The sequence below is a fragment of the Hirundo rustica genome, chromosome 2 (assembly GCF_015227805.2).
Source record: "Hirundo rustica isolate bHirRus1 chromosome 2, bHirRus1.pri.v3, whole genome shotgun sequence".
NCBI lineage: Eukaryota > Metazoa > Chordata > Aves > Passeriformes > Hirundinidae > Hirundo > Hirundo rustica.
In genome coordinates this window covers 47,075,632-47,099,373 of record NC_053451.1, presented here as the reverse complement: position 1 = coordinate 47,099,373, position 23,742 = coordinate 47,075,632, and the positions used below count along the sequence as shown (strand labels likewise).

General features: G+C 39.5%; 1 protein-coding gene across 7 annotated transcripts in view; it reads left to right on the top strand.

Annotated features, from left to right (window-relative positions):
• Positions 1-23,742, top strand: part of ATP8A2 (ATPase phospholipid transporting 8A2) — a 315,186-nt gene that overhangs the window by 63,167 nt on the left and 228,277 nt on the right. For all 7 annotated transcript variants that reach the window (XM_040057228.1, XM_040057232.2, XM_040057229.2 and 4 more), the window contains 11 exons: positions 1,664-1,791; positions 2,949-3,026; positions 5,052-5,140; positions 5,847-5,891; positions 7,206-7,281; positions 13,877-13,982; positions 15,302-15,384; positions 16,977-17,026; positions 19,140-19,209; positions 20,873-20,957; positions 22,123-22,262. In XM_040057228.1, coding sequence (XP_039913162.1) covers positions 1,664-1,791; positions 2,949-3,026; positions 5,052-5,140; positions 5,847-5,891; positions 7,206-7,281; positions 13,877-13,982; positions 15,302-15,384; positions 16,977-17,026; positions 19,140-19,209; positions 20,873-20,957; positions 22,123-22,262 — 950 coding nt within the window. The remainder of the gene's footprint in view (positions 1-1,663; positions 1,792-2,948; positions 3,027-5,051; positions 5,141-5,846; positions 5,892-7,205; positions 7,282-13,876; positions 13,983-15,301; positions 15,385-16,976; positions 17,027-19,139; positions 19,210-20,872; positions 20,958-22,122; positions 22,263-23,742) is intronic.

Genomic DNA, 23,742 nt, shown 5'->3' with positions numbered 1-23,742 from the left:
AAGGGTTTTATTTGATTTCATTCTTAGTCCTCAAATTTGTTAGTTCATTATCAAAGATGAATGTGAACAATGAAATACTTTCCCAACAGACTTTTAAGGAGGTTACATTAGCTATAAAGTGTAGTGTTAAAAGCATTTTGAGATGCAGATCTTAAAGCAGTTGTCACAAACTGCAAATGGCTTGTCTGCTGATGATGCAAAACAGATGGCAAGTGTATCTTCTGCAGTTTGAGAATTGTAGTTGTGGTAGTAATGAAAAAAAAGCACATAGGAAGAGCATGGAAATACCCCATATTTGACTCTGGGTTTTGATAGTTGTAATGTCTTCTTGAAGCAGTGTCAGCAACTTTTAGAATTTCTTGCCTGCTCTCCCTCTTGTTTTTTAATGAGTAAATTTAAATTTGTGCCTTCCAATGACGGAAGTAAGATGAATGGAATGAACTCTTGAACTGGCAATATAAAACAGGTGCAACTTGCAATAGACTATAGATGCCTTTTTGTAAATTGAATGCACAATTTTTATACCTTCTGTAACTGCCAGACACAGGAAAGACACTTTTTCAGGTTAGGCAGGTTATGTGTTAAATTTTTGGTTAACTGTCTCATCTCTGTAAAAATTGTACTGGAAAATGTTCCAATACCAAGCATGCTTCTGCTTTCTCTAAACTTACCAAAGATACGGAATTAGGGTGTACTCACACTTTGGGGCACCGTTGTCCAAACTCTGATCTTTATTAGGCTTCAACAATTTTCTCTGGGTTCTGTCTCCTCCTAGTTTGCTCCCCTGATTTCTAATTAACTTGTGATGCTGAAAATCCTTAGTTGTGGACTCTGACCCCATTGCACTGGGTGTTCTGTGTGCTGACTGAAGTGCCTCTCTAAGTTTCTAGGGAAGTGGAGAGCGTACAAATGTGGAGACTTTGATTGTAAAGAGAGGCTGTGGGCAGCACCATTAACAGGAGCCTTCATCCTGTGTCTCTGCTGAGCCTTGTACGTTCCTGCTGGCTGTCTACGAATGCTTCCCCTTCCCTTTCAGATCAGTTGTGATGGTAGACTTATTTGGGCAAGTTGCCCAGTGTTGTCACCATTAATAACAGCTTCTTTGCTTAAGCAGGATGCCTTAGTTCATGTATGAGTCAACTGTTTAACAGTCAACTTATTCTCATTGATTTCTTTAGTAAGGGTATATTCTCAATTCTGACAATGCTGTCAGATCTTAGAATTAATTCCAGTGTTTATTTTTTGTTTCCTAGCTCCACTGAGGCAAGTGGGCACTTTCTGAAAGATGGTTATATTACTAGTGACCTTGGGGGCTCCTAAATGGGCAGTTGACACACTAGATAAAAGTCTAAATTGGGTTGTATTGGGTAATATTGAACATCTCACCATCTGTCTAGCAAAAATTGTTCAGAAAATGTTCTATTCTTTTATATATAGCCTCACCAACCTTGCCCTTCTTCACCTCGTATAAAATACATGTGTTCTGTGGGTGTCTTGTCTATCTTGTATTCAAATTAATATTAAAATGGCCCTTACACTAGACATCAAAACACTAGCTAATTATTTTAGCATTGCTAAATCTGATTAGGTGAACTCTTTAAAGATGCTTGTGCCTATACCATTCAGACTTGTCTGCTAATGTCCTGTGTCTTTTGATCCACAGAAATGCTGTCTGTCAACTTTGGATACAACCTACTGACATTTATAATCTTGTACAACAACCTTATTCCAATCAGCCTTCTGGTGACATTGGAAGTTGTCAAGTTTACTCAGGCTCTTTTTATAAATTGGGTAAGTAGCAAGAATGAATGTATCTCAGATCTGGATGTTGACATTTAAAATAAAAACCCACTTAGCATCTTAGCGAGATTTTCTAATTGCTTTTCTGATGCAACTTCTGGGAAAGGCAGGGGGAAACTCAGGATTTATTCTATATCAGTTCTGTGTTTCACAGGAAATTAAAAGATCTAGTCACAGGAAAGTCTCCTGTGCAAATGATGACTTATATTTTAGGCTTTAGGATGAGAAGGAAGTCTCAGCTCTTGGTTGAAGGAGGTCTCTCTGCTGACTCATGTTCAGTAATTATCTTTCTGAATTATCTTCGGTATCTTATATCTTCTCTCAGACACAGCAGAGGCAAAGCCTAGACTTGTTTGAAGGTATGGGGTTTGTTTTGGGTGGGTTTTTTTGCTTTGTTTTTGGTTTTACATCCTGAGGCTGGCCTTAAGGTCACCTCTGGAATGCACCATAATATTTTCGTTAGGAGATAAGTTGATGCTGCCTCATGCAACCAAACAGTGATCTCTCTGTTCAGGTGAGCTTTGACTTCGAAATGTCTTTCTCAAGTTGTAGGCCAAAAATACTTGTAGTAGTGATGGCTCTTAAGCTGGACAAAACCGAGTGGAATACCTTTTGTTGGTATGCATTATTCCTTGGACTTTGAGTAATGTAATAGGTTCCTATAAAACACATGGAAATGAAGTTTAATATGTCTGTTCCCTGAGCTGCTTGTAATGTAGTAGAGGTATATATCCGAAGTTTGTGTAGCTTTATTTTGTGTTGCAGCTGTTTCTTTGTTGCAACAGAAGTTTATTTCATGGAGCCACTAAAATTGTCTCTCATAGACATGGCCAGAGCAACTGATGGTTGTAACTGAACAACTATGAATGAACTAATGCAGGAACTTCTTTCTACTGTACTAAGTTTTGCTTTTTTTCTGTTGCACCTTTGGTTTATTAACTACCTGTAGTTGAATCTCTTTTCTCATGTCCATGTAGGATGGAGGTATGCTTTGGAGAGGAGGACCCATGTTCATCCTGATGTTTGTCTCAAGCATTCAGAATGCCTGCTCATTTGGAGCCTGCTCATGTCAAGTTGGAGCTGACTAAAAGAACAGAGGCTTTAGTGTTTAATTTGCATAACATAACTTAATTTTGCTCTCATTTCAGGACATAGATATGTATTATCCTGAAACAGATACACCTGCAATGGCCAGAACCTCAAACCTTAATGAGGAACTTGGGCAGGTAAGATAACATTTTCTTTAGTGTCATGATTGTGATATATTCTCTCAAGAGCAAGGGTATGGGAGCAAGATGTATAAGATTTGTACAAGATATATCTATATATATATATCAACTTTATTTGGTTGGTCTATGGCTCATGTTAATGGGACATTTTTATTTTCTCTAATTTGAGTCTTACGAGTGAAATAATGAGGTATTACAGGAATAAATATAATGTCATATAGGCAGTTTTATGTTTGGGAGATTAAGCTGTTTCTTATATTCTCTCTAAACTTTATTCTCTAAGGTGGAGAGATGCTCTGTGGTTTTGGCTGTCTATACCAGAACAGAACATACAGGGCTAAGCTTGGCTGAAGAGCAGGCCAACAGCCTAGACTGTTGTTAGCTTTTGATGTTTCTGACTATTTCACAGGAGATGCAAGTAAAAAAAATAGTTGTATTCCTAATTTCGATATCATGTTCCTTCAAGCATTTATATTTTCTTTTCAGATAAAGATAACTGTACCTTAACTTTTAATTGTTGTAGGTTTGTTTATTCTGCAAATAACATTTCTTCCAACTGGAAGGGCTTCCCAAAACAAGCTTACTGGAAAATACAACTTTGCTATTGGAATTTTATAGTATTCTTGAGTAACCTTGACCATCGAGGTTATAGGTCTGTAACTGAACTACATAAACTTCGTAACTGGCATGAATTTAGTATTGGATATAACATTTATGTATTTAAAATGCGTAATAATAACCTGCTCAGTAGGGGAGCAGTCATTATTCATCCTGCCTAATCTGATGGATATTTTTCTTATAAATGCTGAAATTTGATTTCTGTTTAAATCACTTTGATGTGAAGTTATCAACCTCCAAATTATGGAGCTATTTTTGCCTGAAGTAAAGGATGTGTGGCATAATGTATGTTGGTGGCCCGTATGTTATTTTCAGGAATGACTTACTAGTGATTCTGTGTAACTAGACTGAATTTTTTGATTCTTAAATTGAATTACATGTTCACAGGTACCCTTGATATTTTTGTTTTATGTTGAAATTATTAATGACTTAAAATTCCTCAGGAGTTTGGGTACCCACATTGACTTCTGGCTTGCACAGGCTCCATTTCCAATGCTGTATTCAGGAGCAGTGTAGTGCATAGCTAAAGGATCACCTTACAAGTACTGTAGTGCACTGTCTTCCATGGAATGACAATTATAGAGGAAAAGCTTCTTCTAACTCTAGTCAAACTATTTTGGTCTTCAAGTTGTTTCATGTTATCACCATCCCTTCCTACATGTTTCTGTATGAAAGTCTTACCTAGTGCAGAGGTACAACTCTGGTTTTAAGTGGCAATTAGTTTTGGCCTGTTGTGGCCCATTTGAATCTGCTAATGCTCCAAGAAGTCATGTTGCTTTAATGCTCCAAGTTCTACCTTAAAGTCACTGTTTCCATTATGGGATTATTGCTGTGGGCAGTGCTGGTTGTGGCTGTGTGTTGCATACTTCAGGACTGTTCATCACTGGACATCAGAAAAAACAGCTTTTGTTTGTCCACAGAATACCAGTTGGACTTACTGTAGCATATTCTGTGCTCATAGATAGGGGGAAAAAAAAATCCCCAAACATTCCTGTTGATCTTTGAAATGAAGAATGTTTTCAGTGTGTAAGATTCCAGTGATCCTTTGACGACCCTAAGAGTCCTTTTTTGTCTCAAGTCTCGCTCTTTGAGATTAGTACAGTTGAAAAATTTGGTAAATGTCCAGATAGCACAACCAAGTACATCTCTATTGACCACACTAGAGCCTTGGCAATTGATACCTACTATTTGAGCCCTTCCACATTTAGAGATAAAGAATTAATGCGGTTAAATAATTTTCCTGATTATTTTTCGGTAGATTTGGTAGACAAATCAAGCTGTAATAAGCCTGCATTGACCAGTGCTGTGACATTTGAGCAATATGTCTGTGACAATCTTCCTATTTTCTACTTTGAGTTTTGTTACTATGCAAGTAGAAAATCAGACTTGTTTTTTCACTTCCAGGTAAAATACCTGTTTTCTGATAAAACAGGTACTCTAACATGCAATATCATGAACTTTAAGAAATGCAGTATTGCTGGAGTGACGTATGGGTAGGTATGACTTTTTCAAAAATCTGTAGCTTAATGAGGGCTTACTACTGGTACAAAATTTTATATTGGAAAAGGATTAGAACATTCTGTTCTTCAGTTTATATTCTAGCATATATTGTGGTCTCAATTAATAGCTTTGATTTTCCTGTCCTGCAGCACAAATGATGAAAATCAAACCCGGGGAGTATTTCACGTGAAGCAAAGAAGCTTGCTTTCCTAACTTACCTGTTCATGATTTAAGCAAAACCAGTAGTGCCGAATAAGCTCTGGCCTTTCAAGAGGGAAGAAGTTGCAGCCCAAGGGTAGCAATTATCAGTCATATTTCTGTGACTTGAGAAGAACCAGAATTTTGTTAAAGTGTAATTGTAGATAGAGAGCTTAATATTCCTTGCACAAGGGAGATACCTGCTTACTGGTTTTATTCTGTTCTATCAAAAGGATCCCTTTGAGTCATCTAAATCTTTGTATTTGCTTCATGTTAAATGGGTAGTCTTAAGATCTTGGTGCAAGTTAACCTTTGAATTTCATGTTAGCTAAATTAGGTATCTCAAAAGGCAGCAAATTTGATTCAAATGTATGAACAGCTGAACCCATGGTTCCAGCATATGTTTTTGTGGGATGACTCATTGATCTTCGCCTTCTACCTATTTTTTTTGTTGTTACTAAAGTGGAATAAATGTTCTTTTTTCCTTTTTCTACTCCTCAGTCACTTTCCTGAGTTGGAAAGGGAGCGTTCATCAGAAGACTTCAGGTAAGTACATTCCAAGATGCTTGTGTTCTGTATAGCAGAATGGGTACACTCGATATAAAGACTGCCTTCCAATTTGGGACTGGAAGAAACCCAAGGGAGGAATGTGTTTGAGTAAAATGGTCTTCCAGTGGGAGCCTAATGCAGAGCTGGTGGGTGGTGATGGATCTACTCTTCTGCATAGAGATTTCATATGTGAAGCGGGTGAGGAATAGGCAGTGGCTGGGGTGGTTGGGATGATAATGCAGTGCTTATTTATAATTGCAGACAGTCAAGTTAAAAGCTAAAATTAACCTACTTTACAGGAACCTTACCCCTAGCTAGAGATTGAATGTTACTCTTTGCAATCGCTAAGTTCAGGCCTGACAATAAGAAGAAAAGGGACTTCTTTATTAAAATGCTATGTTTTAGTAATTAAACTTGGAGAGAGCTTTATATGTAGACCTATCATGTCCAGAGAATCCTGCTCCTTTTTATTTGGGACTTTAATGAGTGGAGGTGATGGGACTGTCCCATTCCACAGAAATGAGTGAAGACCCAGAGGTGTTACACAGGTGTCAGTGAAGCATGTTGCGATTATTGGGAAGGAGGGGAAGCGATGGGGAGGGCTGACATGGATTTAAATGGCAAATATAGGGAAGAGGTCAATTCCCACCCAAGAAACAGGTAAACACTGAATGCTGTTAGAAAAGCTCTTGGTGATGAGCTAAGCTGGACTTCTCCACTGGTCCAGCTCATTTTTATGATCGTGTTTTAGGAAGGTGATAAAATGATATATTTCTTCTACTGAGATGTAATTTCTATGGATCCCTCTTCCAATATATTGCTGTTTCTTTCATTACCATATTTTCTTTCCTTGTACCTTTCTTTTCTATTCAGTTCTGTGGAAGTTTTAAAGTTTTTTCTAGGTACTTCCTTGAAGTGCACAGACTTAAAATCCTCCAGGGATCAGCTTGAAGCAGAATGCTCTGACTAGGGCAGCAACTTAGAGATATTGAGCTTCGATCTATTTTATGAGCAAGCCACCCTGAAATCTATTTATCTTAAATAGGCTTAAAACTGCTGTTGCTACATCTGTCCCAGGAGCTGCACTGACATTTAAATCTTCTGAAGTACACTGTCAGCCATAACCACTTTGGGTTTCTTGCTGGTGTTCATTTTCAGTACTTGCTGCATTACTCATATGATCTTTTCACAATGCTTTCAAGGACACTGGAGTCTTACTTTGCTTTTTAAATTTGCTTCCCAAGAAAATAGATGAAGTACTGAGATTGGCAATGTTGCCAGTTGTTTGAATATGCTTGTTTTGCTCTGCAGCCAGCTACCTCCTTCCACCAGTGAATCGTGTGAATTTGATGACCCAAGACTGCTGCAAAACATTGAAAATGATCATGTAAGTCTGCTCTTTGAATATCACGCCTCTTAAATGCCCTATTCTAGGCTTGTCTGGGATTGAATGCTGAACAAATCTATTTGTGTGGTTAAGTCTCCTCTGTGAGTGTGTCATGCAAGCACAGAGGGGATAAATTGGAATCAAAATAGTTCCTTCCAACGCCTTTCTACCCACTTGAATTAAATTGAATTCTTACAATTGAATTAAAGAAGCAATGGTATTGATATGGGTTCTAGCTACCTATAAGGCAGCTTCATATATTCTGTTGTATATGGAAGATAATGCTTTGTAACAAGTTATGATAGAAATTAAAATTCTTTAAAAGGAAAACGTGGAGTATTAGAACATCTATACCATTTTTAACTGTAATCTGTAGCATTACAAGGTGGTTCTGGAATGAGCCTTGTTTTAGGTGTTGCAAGTGTTTGAAATTCTAATTATGTAAAGGATGTAAGAAAAGGGAATTAATTGCAAATTCAAGCTTGGCATGAGCCTTAATGATTAGTAGTCTTAGCCTAGCTGTTGAGTCCTAAAGGGACCCAGTCTTTACAGCGTCGGTTCATTGTTTATTTGGAAATCATGTGGCTATGAAGTGTCTGAGTGGGCACCAGACAATTAATTCACTTGTCAAAAAGCATGACCCTTGTTCTCTGCAGGCTGTCTCACAGTATGGGGTCTGAGCCTTGGCAAGCACAAACTCCATCAGCTGATTGCTCTCCTTAGACAGTGTCGCTTCTGTAACTGGGCTGGTCAAGTTTAGCACGAGCATCTAAAACATAGTTGCGATATACAGTTTGTGAGCAGGAAAGGTTTGCTTTCTGTTCTGCTGTGCAGTGCTTGAGAGCTGCAGCATGATGTGGAGGCCACAAGGGAATAATTACTTGGTGTGGCACTATGTATTCTGCAGGGTGATGGAACCTAGAGGTGCCTCCTGTGCTCTAATCTCCAGCAAGGTGACCCTCTCAGGACAGTGCCCTGGTTTCCTGTGTGGCTCTTGTAATCATGTACACTGGAAGCATTTCCCACTGGACATGACTTGCAGCCAAGATTTGTGCATTGTCTCCTGTTCCTTTGTGTCCTGTTTGCTCATTTATGGCTAGAGTTATGGCTTATGGCAGTTGCTGATTCCAGGTATTCATTCTGGTTTAGGTGTAGACTGCAGATAAAATGTCTCTGACCTCTTTCTGGCTGCTGCTGCTTTAGGTATGCTTTGGTATATTTTAATGGACTCAGCAGAAGGGGTGTATCTCAAATGAGCTGTGAGATGGAATTTCTCACCTAGCCTTAAGATGGCCCCTTATTTTGGGTCTGCCTAATTATTTGATCTATGAGTAGTTTCTGCTTTGGGGGATAGAAGAAATACATGCTGTTGTAGCAGGCAAAGAAGGGATTTTGGTAGCTTCCTTAAGTGTCATTTCATCTAGACAGCTCAGAAGTCTTCTATGCTGAACCCTTTTTTTAATCCGGTTTTGGTTTTGCTGGTCACTTAAACAGACAAATACTGATGTCATTGCACAGCTGACTTTGGGCTGAATGTATTGTGTGAACTCAGCCCTCAATTAATCAGTGGGGAAATTACTGGCTAATGAGAAGTACCCTGTGTAGTCCAAAGATACTTTTCAGAGCCTGACTGTACTGGAGGAATGGGTGCCACCCTCTGGGAGGAGGTGATGAGCACAAGGCATGGGAATGCAAGGAGTGCTTGTGACAGTTTGCTGAGCGTGTTTGGGTGTATTTTTCAGGCTATGGGTGAGAGGAGGGCTGAATTCCAGGACAGTGGTAGAGGGAAGGGTCTTTCTAGCTTTTTTGCATTAGCTCAGCTGCTGAAATGCATAAAATGCTTCTTTCTATCTAAAAATCTGTATTGTCTTAATGTTTACAGCTGATAGCTCTAGATGCCATTTGCAGATGTCTGCCTATTTTCTACTCATTTAGCGAACTGTGGTGAAAAGCTGGTGTTCTAGCATAAGCTACCTAGTGAAGTTAGATGGTGCTGTAGTCAGGCAATTAATTCCCTCCAAACACTTGCCCTTTTGCAGCTGAAGCTGTAAGTGTGATCTCTTACAACCTCTCATTAAATGTTCATTGCTCTGGTCTTGGAGGTTTTAATCCTTTTTTTTTCAGTTCAGTCACAAGTGTTAGTTCAGAACTGTCTTAGTGCCAAGTAATTTTCTTTCCAGGTTGAAAATAAAAAAATATGTACTTGTACCCATGAGACTGTCTTCCATCTGCTAGGAAGATTTTTAGCATCCTGCCTCACCTCTAAATTTCATAGCTCTTCTGGGCCACTGCTGTGTAAGGGCTGACTTATAGCCAAGTCAACTTTTGAGCAGCAGTTGAAGAATTATTGTCCTGTAGGAATTGTTCCAGTGAAAAAATAACTTGTCTTGAAAACCTGTGGAGGATTCTCTTGGCTGCTCTTGGTATTTTAATGTGGAAGAAAGTACCTAGCTTTGTCTGCCTCTGCTTTTTCTTTGTATCGGCTTCTGTTGGACAAACTGTGCAGCTGTACCAAGTGTATGATGCTGTCTTGTTTCTATAGAGAAAATTGCATAAACTCTTTTCTTACTAAGAAGAAAAGAGTTAAGAAAAGAGCCATTGTTTTCTAAGGAGGAATGTTTGGTAAATATGCTTAGATGGTCTTTATCTTGGTACTTGCTAGTTGCATATGTCCTGTGAATGAGCTCGGCACAGAGATGCAAGCCTATTTGATGTGGGGTTATGTTTTACACGTGTGATAGCAGAGCAGGGAAGGAGGTCAAGAAGTGAAGGAACTAACAGACTTGGGTCTCATCCTAGACTTTGTATCTCCCAGAATTCTCTCTGAACTTTGTCTGTGAATTTCAATTTGCATATGAACTATCTTCTGTGGCCCCCAAATTATCTCTTGGCCAAGAAGCAGCAAACATAGCTGCAGATGCCTGAATTGGTTCAGTGAGTATGTGTGATGAGTACTTTAGCAGCTGGCTGGGCAGAACAGACAGCTGTTGTGCTCACACTGAGCCTTTACCACACTGAAGGTGTTTGTTGAGACCTCACCAACACGTCTGCTTATTCTTGTGTAGTGTGTGGGAAGTGAGGCTATTATCCCATCAGGCTTTGTTGAAATGACAGCTATCATCAGCTGATTCTTAGTTCCATAGGAAAGAAGAACCAGAAAAACATATCACGGCTAACTGGGATTTGAAATACAGTTGGGAGAAAAAACATGTTCAGGTGCTGAAAGCCTATGGGAGGCTCTAGTTCAGATTGCTGGAAAACTGTCCAAACACATCATTTTATAGCTCACAATTAAATTGTTAGAGCTTGGTGCGATATACTTTTCTTTTATCTGCTTTTGTTCTTATTGTGCGTGGGTCTTCAGTACTTTTGTTCAAGTACAAGGCAGTATCTTTAATTATAGGTCCTATCTCATTGGTTTTGGACAAGATAAACTTGCATTTAACTCTCTCGATATTCAAAAGCTGGTTAATGTCTTCTCTCAGTCTGTGCCTGAAATGTCTTGGTCTCCTCCAGTCCTGCCAGCTTCACTATTCTGGAGGTGTCCAACATGGCTAGATCCTCACACTGCTCTCCAGATACTTTAGTAAACTAAATGATAGGAAGTTCATATCTTTTTAAGGTGGTGAGTGGTAATTCTCCTTGGTAAATAAGTACATAAGCATCTTCACAGTTTTCCTTGGCAGAATGTGCTGCGTACATGCAAAGTAGCAAGCTCAGATTGTTAGATTGTGCTTTAATATCCCACTGGCCATTTCTAGGACATTTGCTCCAAAAGCTGTCAGTCCTACTCACCTGAAAATACTGGGAAAGGGGGCACTGATCTGATACTGCTACAATGAAAGGAAAGGTGAAAGACATCTTTAACTTCACATGCAAATTCCTTGTAATTTTATCAAACTCTTAACAGTTGAGAAAAATAGTTTGTCTTGAGAGTCAAAAGTCCAGGTAAGGACGTGTGAGGCATGTGCAGATATGAAGCTCTGCACAGTGCAGTTTGCTCCCCAAAAGACTGAGGCTTATCTCAGTGGTTTTTTCCTCTAAATATAGGAACCATGAAGAAAACTTGCTTTTTGACCAGTGGTCTACTTGATATTGGATAGTGCTGTGCCTACTAGATTTGCTGTCACTGAGGATAGAGCTTTGTAGGTAACAATCCAGAAACTGCTTCCAGAAGTCGGAGACGACTGCAATGTGTTTCTGATTCTCAGCTGGTAGGGGCAGCAAACAAAGTAATTCACCCACTGGAGTATATTGCTTGTGTAGATGTTTTTACACTAGTTTTTCATGGATTTTTGGTGGAAAAAAAAACCCCAAAAAACCAACAAAACCAAACAAGGGAGGAAGTATGATTTTCACCCAGAATTGTTGGCACAACAAGGGAGAAAAATGAGGGAGGAAGGCACTTAAAATAGGAACTACGTGTGGACTGATGCATAAGAGATTAAAATATGCAAACTTTGCTCCAGCTACAGATAGGTAGACAACTAAAAAATGGATCAGGAAGAAATAAGTCTGACCTTAAGACATGAACAGGCAAGAAATGTCCCTCAGAGACCATCAGAAAGAAATAGACTACTGAGATGTCAGAGACTTGAGAGAGGAAAATAAGTAATAAAGCAGAATCAGTTAAGCTGTGGGACTTCTGTCCTGTGCTGGGATTCAGCTCAGCATATTGGAGGGGATATTTTTGCCACAGAAGCCATTAACAGATTTTCTGTTCACAGGTCCAAAGCAGGAATTTGAATGCTCTACCCTGATTCATGTCTGTGCAACAAATATTGTCAGTGCTGGAACAATATAGAAAGGAAACAAATGACAGCTGTGTGGAGGAGCTGTTGTGATAAGCTGGGCCTCTGGTGGTCTGTTGCAACAGATTTGGAAGATTGCCCTGTAATACATTGTGGGCTGTGAAAATACCAAGACAGCAGCAAATTATGTTGCTGGCTTGAAAACATAAATACATACTTAGGAAGGATTAAAATCCATGTCACTACTGGAGACAGGTTGTTTCCAGCTGATAGAACACATAGTATAAAAGCTTGTTAGGGGACTAGGTGATAAAAGTGTAAGATGGGCATCAAAGGTCTGCAGCCACAGATGTTGAAATGAGGATCTGGCAGGCTGTGCCTTTTGTCATGGAGATAAATCTTTCATTGCTTTGACTAGAAATCATGGAACAGCAGTAACCTCTTGACTGTAATTTGCTGTGGACTTAGTCAGATAGTAGTGTGTAAATATATGTTCATTTTCCTGGGCACAGCTTTTGCACCCTAGTATTTCATAAGCAACAACTCTTGTTATTTTAGTGGCATGTGACCATACAATTCTGAATTTTCAGTATGCAAAGGTGAGGGTCCTGTGTGGAACAGCCACTTTGAAAATATTTATGGCGAAGTACATGAAGTAAAACAAAAACATGGGGTTTGAATCTTCAGTCTTCTTTTATACTACTTTCTGATGTGCTTACTTTGTTTACACACATTGTCACAGTGTTTGCCAGCTGACATGGTTTTGTGGCTTTCATGGTAGTTTACTTCCTACTAATTAAACCTTCATAGTGCTAGTGCATGTGCTGTGCTAATGAGAGCTTTGGAACCTAGATGATTTTTTTTATCTGCAAAAGTTCTTGGACAGTTTGCAAAGTCAAGTAGGGCTTTCTGCAAAGGTAGAACTACTAAGTTTGTGTCTGAGTCATTGAGCAAATGGCTGCTGCGATGCAAGACACTGATGCTACCACCTGTGGATGTTATGGATATAGCAGAGCTGGTGAAGGAGAACCATGTGTTCACTTCAGCTGTTTCAGCCAAGTGTCTTGAAGATCTGTGTGAATTGTGGATGAAGTTAGTAGACCAGGTTGTGAGCTGGGCATCTAGATGCTCTTCCTGACTGCTGTGAGACTATAAATCTTATGCCAGAAGCAGGGATGGAAAGGAGGGAAGAGTGGGATGAGGGCCTTGATTTCACATCACTGAAGGTTGCAGTTGCTACAGTTGGCTGATTAGAGACCTGTGATTTAAGTGCCAGCTTTGCTGAGTTGCAGACCTGGTGTCTGTTTAAGCACTTTGGAACAGAGGTTTATGTTGAATGTTCTCTAGATGCTGAATATGTAGGGACCATTGATTAATTTTATGCTTGGCTGGGTGCTGTATTCCTTTGGAAGGACACATGATGTTGCCTTCTCCTGGCTGTTCAGCTGCTCTCAGCTCTGGGTGTTCATCACTAAAGATGAAGTTGCAGCAAGTTTAATTGTGGTGTGGTTATTGTCAATGTGTCGGAAGCTACCATTAGTATTATTTCCTCTTGCTAGATTGTCATCAGCTTGTGGCAGATGTCTTTGCCTATATGAAGCTTGGGTTGCTAAAGAAGTAATGCTTTTATGGGTGAGAGGTGGGACTCTCAGTTCTCTGCAACTTAAATGGGGTCTTCATCAGTAATAGCTCTGTAGTTCATCAACACTGGCCCTGAACTGTGCTCTCTTGATGTTCTGAGGTCAAAACAACTGCTATAAATAGAGAACAGAATATGCTTTGGGGTTTTTTTGTCTGTGGCATATAAGAGATGCTAGACCTCATTCTTCTGCTGTCCTGTCTAGCCCACAGCCGTACATATACAGGAGTTCCTCACGCTGCTGGCCGTGTGTCATACTGTTGTTCCTGAGAGACAAGGAAATACAATAATCTACCAGGCTTCCTCTCCAGGTTGGTTGTTGCTTTCTTTTTTGGGAGGGAAGGGAATGAGTTGAAGGAGTAGAGATAGATGGAAGGAAAGTCCATAAACTTCTGGGTAATTTCAAAGATCATTGATTTTGAAAGCAAAATGTACCCCCCAGTGCTAACTGTAGCTTTGGTATCTTCTCCAATCAGTACACAGTGTTTTGGAATATTTCCTACAAAAACCACATAGTCTATGATGTTTCTTTAGAGATAGACTGGGCTTAGGATCCCTTCTGTGCTCATGAGACCATCTACTCTTTCTGTAGGGTGAAAGTAAAAGACTTTGAGCGTGTAGGAAGTAATGATTTGTTTCTGCATGAGCAGTTACTTTATCATCATGATTACAAGCTGTCTTTCTTGATCTAGTATCTGCTTAGAGCAAGATAGGAAGCTATCAAGTGCTGACACATGATACAACCAAAACTTCCAGAGTCTTGTCGGTATTCAGGCCTGCCCTTCACCCTTTTTTTTTACTCCTTTCAGTTAGCACAGACAGGGCTAGGTGGGGCCAGGTTGGGGAATGTTGCTCGCCATTGTGTTTATATCTATTAGTGAAGATCTTTCTAGAATTGCTGTAGTGATGTATTGCATGATGAAGCAGCATCATTTCTTATTTATGTCTTAATAGAGTGTCTGAAAAGTAGGATGAATAGCTCATGTGAGGAAGTCCTGGTGAGTGTGGTGACCTGTGAGGAGACTAAGGGAGCTGTAGAGTCATGAGGGTTGCTTGAATTAGGTACTAAATCCATCCATATGGCAGTTGTGCCACACTTGCTCCCTAAGGAGGCTCTGTAATTGCCTACGGGAGGTACAGGTGTTGGCTCTGATTGCAGCTCTGTTATTTGAGCTCTTAATAACACTGCCCTGTAGTGTCTCCAGAAAACATTTCTGTAGTACTTGACCATAGTACCTTCACAATAGAAAATGGATTAAATGCACATTGTAGGAATTTCAAGTAACAGAGCTTTAATCTTGCTTTTAGAGCAGGTTTTTCCTCTTTTTCATGTGGGAAAGTATGGCATCTCCACAAGAACAGAGTTCAATGCTTCAGTAGTTACAGGATATTTTATACAGATTGAGTACCACATTTGTGTTGTTGATATTGCATGGCCTTTGTAGGACTAAAATGTTGAATGTTATTGTGGAAGGGTGTCCAGAACTACTCTAACATCCCTATGGATGGGAGTACACGAGAAAGAGGATTCTGTTCTGGCAATCTGCCATATTTAAGAATGGGTTTTAGAGGCTTCTTTAACATACCAGATTAAATTCAAGCATTTTGGTTTGTTTGTTTGTTTTGGCAGATGAAGGAGCGTTAGTGAAAGGAGCAAAAAAACTTGGTTATGTCTTCACAGGACGGACTCCCCATTCTGTTATCATTGATGCGGTAAGTGGTGGATGTGCATGGCACAGGCTGCCAAGCTCATGCAGAGCATAAAGGTGTCTTTTCTGGTCCTTGTGAGGGCCCTTTTCCAGGGCCTTTAGGATCCTACATTCAAAGGGCTTATGTACACTGAGAAAAGTTGTCTTAATCTATTTGAAGATTAGCTCCTCTATGTGGCGTGGGCGATGGGAAGTTACAAACTTACATGGGAACACAACAGCAGTTGTGCCTGAAAAATATTTCCCTTGTCCAGGAGGCACAGATAGGAACGCTCACATTAGAAGAAAATTCATATGTCTCGGAGGTTTTCTGACTATTTTGTTCAATGGTTGCTGTTCTAAATGTTTAATTTATTTCTGCTGAGTAAGATCTTCATAGTTAATGGATTGCTGTTGACACAAGCAGCCTCAGACTCGTGGGGCCACATTCAGTCTCAAAGTTGCAGTCTAAGCTCAAGTGGCTCCAGATTTACACAGATGCAGCTAGTAGGGTGCTTATTAAGAATAATGATTTTTTTGTTGTTCTTTCTCTCAGGTACATTCCCATTCAAATGTCTTGGTCCACTGCCAATCTAAGCACTTGAAACATATCTTCTAGGACTTGTCACAAACTTTTAAAAAATTGTCAAACTGCTTCATAGTTAAAGGGAGAGAGCTTGAGATGAGCAGTGTCATCTACAGCCATCTAAATGCTTCTCTCCTCTGCAGAAGCAGCCAGGCCTACCTGGCCTAGTTGTACACTCATAACACAAATCTGGGGGCATTGTTAATCTCTAACCAGCAATAAAAGCTGTCACTCCCAGAGGTTCCTATCTCTCCTGATTGTCAATGTCAGTGGCAGCATGCAGAAAATGGTTTGGAGGTGCTTTTTAATCTTGGGGATGTTGCTGAGTTGCTATGTGTGTTGGTCATGTCTATACTGCAATTAGATCTTACTGCAGCTCTTTAACTGCATGCCACGAACACCACTGGAGTTCTATGACTCTGGTCAGTCCTATTTCTCCCTCTGTGCATTGTACAACAGAAATGGCAGGTGTTTTAAAAACTTTCTCCTGCTTCAAGTTGTTTTGCTCAGCCCCAGCAGAGTTGCTGGTGATAACAGAAATTTTTCCTCAGTTAACTTTTTTTTTTTTTTTTTTTTTTTTTTTTCACAAAAAAGATAATTATTATTTTTGTGAATTCAAATAAAAGAAATACTAAGGAAGGTCAGTCAAAGGTTATTGTAATACTAAATCTGGAGGGTATGCTTATTTTAACTTGGAAAAATGCCTACAACCTGCAATATGTCTCTTAGCTGGTGGCTGTTGAGAACTAAATATGCAGCTTAGCTTTCAGAGCATGCCTAATCAAAAAGGGTATTAACTCCTTGTAATGGTGTAGCAGTAGTAAATGAAGGATGCTACAATTCAGGATATTGAAAACAGTTCATTAAATGGGGCTCTGTGTGCTTTAACCAGCGGAGGGAGCCATTGTCACATTTATTTGCGCTGGGATGTGAGACAAAGACACCTGATCAGCTCGCGGGTTTGCACGTGTAAGAATACAATGTAAATTGTACTTATAATAGTACACGGTTTCTTTTGTTTCCTTTTGTAGCTGGGGAAAGAGAAAACCTTTGAAATTCTTAATGTGCTGGAGTTTTCCAGGTAAGTTTTCCTCTAATATGTGAAATTCAAGGTAATGAGAAAACTCTTCTTATAAAAAAAATGTTATTTAGAACAAAAAGCTCCAGCTGATACCGTAGAAAAGCAGAACTTCCTTAATTTTTTTCCTACCCTCTTCATCTTATTTCTGATGTACTATGAATGAGTTACAAACTGGTGGCTGTTGGCATGTGATCATAAAAGTTTTGCCTGCCACTGCAGCTCTGTTCATTTATCAAGATGTTGCTGGCCTGGAAGGGTCTTGCTGTGACTCATGGATATCCTGATTTGTCACTTGTCTACTTCAAGAACATACTTTGAGACTGCACTTTTATAGTGCTTCTGTAAGTTACTTTTTGAATAGATGGAAACTGCACCTGTAAGTGCCTCTTCTTAAGAACCATGCCAGCTATGAAAATATAAACATTGCAAGCACTCCTAATTTGTTAGACTCATTATGATGGGCATTGCTTGGGTAGCAAGAAGCTTTGATGAATCAGGCCCGTAAATGAGTGGAAATAACAAGATCCTTTCTCTTTGTCAATCAATAAAGTTATGTTAGTTTGGATGGTGCTAGTCAGCATTCATTTCTTTTCTTTTGTTGTTTATTCTCTCCTCTTGCTGGAGATTAAAACATTGAGTTCTTGTTCTCTGCTGTCTTTGAGTTGGTTGGTTGTGCTCTAAAGGACTATGTAAAACTAAAGGTGGGGATGATTTGGGTAAGCAGCTTTTCTTGCGTCCTGACTTGCTTTGAAGATTATTCTTGAGTACCTCCCTCTTTCCAGTCAGAATGTGGCTACTTGTGGGAAGTATCTGGAAAGGCACCTGGAAGAGTCTTTGAGGGTTTGTGACAAGTTGATCAGAACTCTGGTGTCTGTAGACAGCAATAGCCACAACTTGAATGCAGCAGGAAAAAAGATATCTTAATTCTTCTCTGTGTAGCACCTTTCCACATGACCACTGAGGGAGTTCCTGTGATTAGTTTTCGAAAAGCACACAGAAATTTTCAAGCAGCGTTAGGGTGTTGCGGAAATTCTGGGCACGGGTATCTGCTGTCCTTCCAACCTCTCTTCAGAAAGTCTCAGAAAGGATTTGTTTTGTCTGATGATACATGCCAAGAACTTGCTTTAGTGCACATGGTTCTTGAGTTCTGAAAAGTGATTACATTTCTCAAAGCAATATCAAGAGGAGAAGGAAGATTGTTCTGCACTGTTTGTACACATTGGCAAAAATGTAATGAGGAAGTAGAATTCTTCCAAGTTGATCCTTTTGCTAAGGAAATGATTTATATAAAACCACATGTTCTTACAGCTTCCTTGATGAAAGTTTTGTTTGCTTCTGCCTCTTGGAAGTTGAGTTTTTTCTGATGGCTCTTTTGATGGAGAGATTGATAAGTAAAGCGTTACTTAAAAATTTCTTAAAGAAAACCCGTATACTTGCCTGCCTTCCTTTGTTAAATGTTGGTACACTAAGCTACTGTCTACTCTTTTTTTTTTTTAAGATCTATACCAAACTTGACTGTCCTGTCCTTGCTTGGGGTGTCTGACTTCCTTCTTCTTAATTCCAACTGTGTGGATCTGATTAGACCAATATAAAGAACTGATAGAGGCCAGGAACTGGTCTATACCATGGTTCCTTTCTCTGATGTTTTTGCTTTCTTTTGAGTTAGGAAGTTAAATAATTGCTCTTATCTGTGGATGGTTGTTTCAATGTCTGTTATGCCTATAATAAAGATGTAATCAGCCTAAATGATTCAATTTCTAGAGTCCCCAAAACAATTTTGAGGAATAAGGAAAAACTGAGAGAGAATAATAAGAATAAATGTGAATCCCCTTCTTTCAAGACTATTTTATATTATCTTGCTATTTTTCAAATTCTTGCTTGCATTTCAGTATAAGTCTGGTGTGCTTGCCAGTGAGAGACCTAGGGCTGAAGCTGGAAATAGGCAATTTAATATATCTCCTTGTGGTCAGGGGTTGTGGGATCTTAAGTTACTGCTGTTATATCCCATTTAATCTCAGATGCGCAGAATACATCTGAGAAAAATCACTGGCTAGAACAGGAATTACTCTTTTACCACTTTGACTAATGAAAACAAATATTTTTCTTTCAATAGCAACAGGAAGAGAATGTCAGTGATTGTTCGAACTCCGGCAGGACAGCTACGTCTCTACTGCAAAGGGGCTGTAAGTAATTATGCTGCTTAATGGAGAACACTGCCAGTTATTGTTTCAACAGCTGTGGCTGATGCTGACATTTCATGTGTCATACATAATACCTGTTGGCTTTTTGTTTAGGGCCAAGTGATTTAAGAGAGCTGCTCTGACTCCTTTTGCAGGCTGGAAGACTGCTAGGCTTTCTATTGTCCAGCTGAAATCCTGAAACTAACAGGAGCAGTACCCTTACTGCAAAGCCAGGGCTTCACTCAGCTGTGCAGCAGGAGTTTAGGAGCTGGAGTAAATGCTGTTGTCTGAATTTATAACACTAAAATTTGTTCTCAAGTGCTTGGCTCTTCTTGCATCTCTGCACCTGCTGTTATTTGTCATCATGACTTGCACCATGTTGTGCTTCTGTCTTCACTGACAAGAGCAATAACTTAGCACAGTACAAAGGCTCCAAAACTAGCATTGTCCAAAGCCAGAGAGTAGTTCTGATTTCAGTGAAAAACTATGGAGCTGGCTTTTTGCAACAGGGAAAAACTCCTTCTGACCTCTGTGAGGATCTGGTTTACTTGAATTTGTCATGACATATAGGTCAGTGTTCACTACTCTGTTGCTCCCATTTACCTCCCCTGATTTGATAAAGATGTGCTGGCTTCATGCTGGTGTGGTGGAAGTGAATAAAGCCTGCTGCCTTTGTGTGGTAGTTCACAGTTGTATGCTTAATAGGACCACACAGGCTTGCAACTTGCTTGTTCATGCTGTGCCTGAATTCACACCATTCTTTGGATTGTGGCACTGGAAGGGACGGAGAACAGGGGGTTTGTTGTACAAAAGTTCTTGCTGTTTTCCGTATGAGCAGACCTAGGTGTACTAACATGCTGCATCTGCCACTCATGTGAAATGTAAGTTAACTGACTATTCTGCATTAACTCTTCCATGTTCTGGTAGTCATCCACTGTCCTGTTGCTTCCATAGTAATTAGGTTTATATTCCTGCCTCTAATTAGTGCTAGATGTAGGTCTGTTTACTTAGCTTAACAGCAGCTGTATGAGTAGGGTTTCTGAATTACATGTGTTTGTAGAACTTGTTCTGGTAGTTATAAATAAAATCCAGAGACTCTAGATATATAGGTGATGCTATAATTTGATTCCAGCTGTTAGCTGGGCCTTTTCAATTGTCCTTTGGTTTACTGATAAAGAGGGCTGCTGCAGGAAGAAGGTTGTTTCTGAGAGAATGTTGTGGTAGAACATGATCAGTGTTTCTGCCTTTCATTTTTTAACATCAATGGGAATCTCTTCTAGAAAGGATTGCAGGAAACTCTACTACACAAGAATGCAATGTATACTGAATACAGCCAGACATTTGTGTTGTTAAGTCAATATATTGGCTTAGTAATTTCTAGAGAAGTGTTCTGTACTGCCCAGTGACAGGGAAGAACTCTTTTTGGGAGGAGGGCAGAATGTTCTTCTCCTCCCTACTGTTCAAAGTGGATGCGGTATCTCTGCCATTAGGCGCAATCCAGATTAATTACTCAAGCTGGAGTCTCTAAATCCCAAATACATTGTAAATGCGGTTTTGGTTTTGATATTGGCACGTCCATTCAGGTTACTTCTCTTGAGCTTGTAAATACGCAAATGGCAACTTCAAATGTAGACTTACTGTGTTGTAATGAATTTGGTTTTAATAGGATAATGTAATTTTTGAGAGGCTTTCAAAAGATTCCCAGTATATGGAACAAACACTGTGCCATCTTGAATACTTCGCAACAGAAGGTAAGAGAAACAGCATGTCATGAGAATTCAGTGTATGAAATTATTTGCAGTATCTTCTGTGTTCTCTAAGCTCTGTGGTGTCAACTAAGATGATTTGTGAAGATAAATTAAGCAAATTAACATCTGTAGATTGACTTCAAATGTAAGGAGGTTTTTGTCCAACTTGTGTGATTTCAGTAGGGAAGTGGAACTTGGAAGGAAACTATAGTGTTCTGTGTGCCCTTGATTAAGGGAAAGGGCATGAGTTGTATTGCCCAGAATAACTCAATTACTTTGGAGCTGGAGGTGTTTTTATGAGGGTAGAAGTTGGATGGCTGGTGTCTCTGGTTTTACGAAGCAGTGACAGCCTGAACATGCTTGAGACATGCTCAAGCCTGGTAGCTTGAGACATCAAAGATGATCTGAAGTGGTCTGTAAGGTCTTTGACTGATGTAACACCTCTGTTCACAGGGAAGCACTGGGCTTTGTTCCCTCTTCTGTCACAGCACAGGATACCTGAGTTACAGTGAAACCATGAACCAGTGTTTTTCTTCCAATATCTTAAAACATCATTCAGATTTTAGAATTTTTTTTTTTTACAGACTTCCATGTTCCCCATAGTGGAACTTTTGTTTTTTATGGCACACATTCCTTTTGTGTTTGATTTGTGACAGAAAAAAAATCATTACTTCTCTGTTAATTTTTGTCAGTGGTCTAATAAATTGGTTTTTATACTTCATGGACCCTCTTTGCTATATTAACTCACATTATTACTGTGAGTTACATTGGTACACTGAAGGAGAACAGTCTTGCTGAAAGGAAGCATGGGGCTCTGCAGGATGTTTGACTAAGTAACATCACCAATGTGGCCTGTTCTTTAATACCATCTTTTTAAAAATACATGAAAGGCAAGCTTGCTTTCATACTTAGTAAGAAGTTTTTGTCCAATACTCTCTTGATTTGCAGTCAACATTAGTCACCAAAATGAACCAGGTTTGTGCTTTACATTTATGGAAATCAAGTAAAAAATGTACAGGGAGATTTTGTGGAATCCAGAGTTTAACACTGCGTGTTAGAAGCTCTTGTTCCAGCATGAGGGTTAGAATTTAGCATTCGTTATGTATGAATGATTTGATGATAATCAATGTAATTTTACTGTGGGTAATGGCTGTCTTCTGTTCTGCAGGTCTGAGGACGTTGTGCATTGCGTATGCTGATCTGTCAGAGAAGTCTTACAGGGAGTGGTTGAATGTCTACAATGAATCCAGTACGGTTCTGAAAGACAGAACTCAGAAGCTGGAAGAGTGCTATGAGATCATTGAAAAGGTAAAACATACTTTTTGACGATGAGCTGTAGATCAGTGTGTATTTTCCACTGGAATTCGGGCTTTACACAATGAAATAAACTGTTAATAATTTCATAGATGAGAAACTGAAAAAGTGTTCTCAGATGGTAAGCTGTTCGGTCCACAGTTTTTATCTGTAAAACTGAGATGAATTTATGGATAAAAAAATATTTCTACTTGAAACTCCTTTTCTCACACTTTTTAAAATCTTCCTTGTTTTATGTAAGGTTGTTGTAACTTGATAAAGATAGTATATGTAAATCGTTGTGTTGCACCAAGTTCCCCAGGTACTAGGGTATGAAGAGATGTGTTCCTTTTCATACAGCAGTCAAATTCAGGGTTTTGAAGGCTGTTATAAGTGTAGGGCTCACCAAAACCTGTAGGGACATGGGCTAAAAAAAAAGGACGAAAACCTGCACTCCATGCAAATTGCCAAGATCTTAATTTTAGAAGGGGAAAGTAGGTGTCAGAGAACCTATTTGAAACGCTAATCCTACAGTGAATGAAATGTTAAGATGCCAACGCCAGGGGCCAGTGTTTCTCTGAGCCGTGTTGGTCTGGCTGCTTTTTCACTCTTCACCTGCACGGCTTCATGCTCTTCCCTCTAGCCCCAGGTTTTTAATTTTATTTACTGGTTTCTTTAGAAGACGTTTTGAACTTCAATATCTTTTAAAATTAATATTAAAATACTGCTTAGGTTCTGGAGCACTGTTGTTTATTTGAAGTTAGTTGGGGCAGATTATAGAATTATAGAATGGCCAGTTTGGAAAGGACCGTAAAGATCATTGAGTTCCAGTCCTCCTGCTGTGGCCAGGGACACCTTTCACCAGGCCAGGTTGCTAGAGCTCCATCCAACCTGGCTTTGAATACTCCCAGAGATGGGGTATCCACAAAGAAGTCAACAGTAGGATAGAAGCTAACTTTCAGAGCGTAAGAGAAGAGCTCCAAGAACTATTTCAGTAAGAGGTGAAGTCTGGCTCTTCCTTTTCCAAGTAACACCTGAAATGGTCTTTTGTCAGTAACAGTGTGGTTATCTCATCCTTGGTTCTGTAGGTTTGGGTAGCTCCTTTCAGCTTTTTGCTTCTCACACTGTGCTCTCATACTCTCCTGTTTTCACCGAGTCGAAAAATGAACGTTGTTTTTGCTGTACTTAAAAATATATTCTCAAGATTTAGATAATTTTTGGTCATCTACTTTGTCTTTTTTCACAACTTAGTATCTTCTTTAAGAAAAAAGGGAACCTGTGAGTGGGTTGTAGAATTGGAGTTAGAAAGTATCCACTGTGTGCCTTCCTGTTAGTGTTTGCTTGCTGGTCATGCGAAGATACAGGCCTTAGAGATAAACTAGCATTTGGCTGTAACACGAAATAGAATGTATTTCCACAAGCTGGGGTTATTCCATCTAAGGGCTCAAATGAGACCAAGAGAGCTACTTTTTCAGTCTGAGTGCTGAGATTGCTG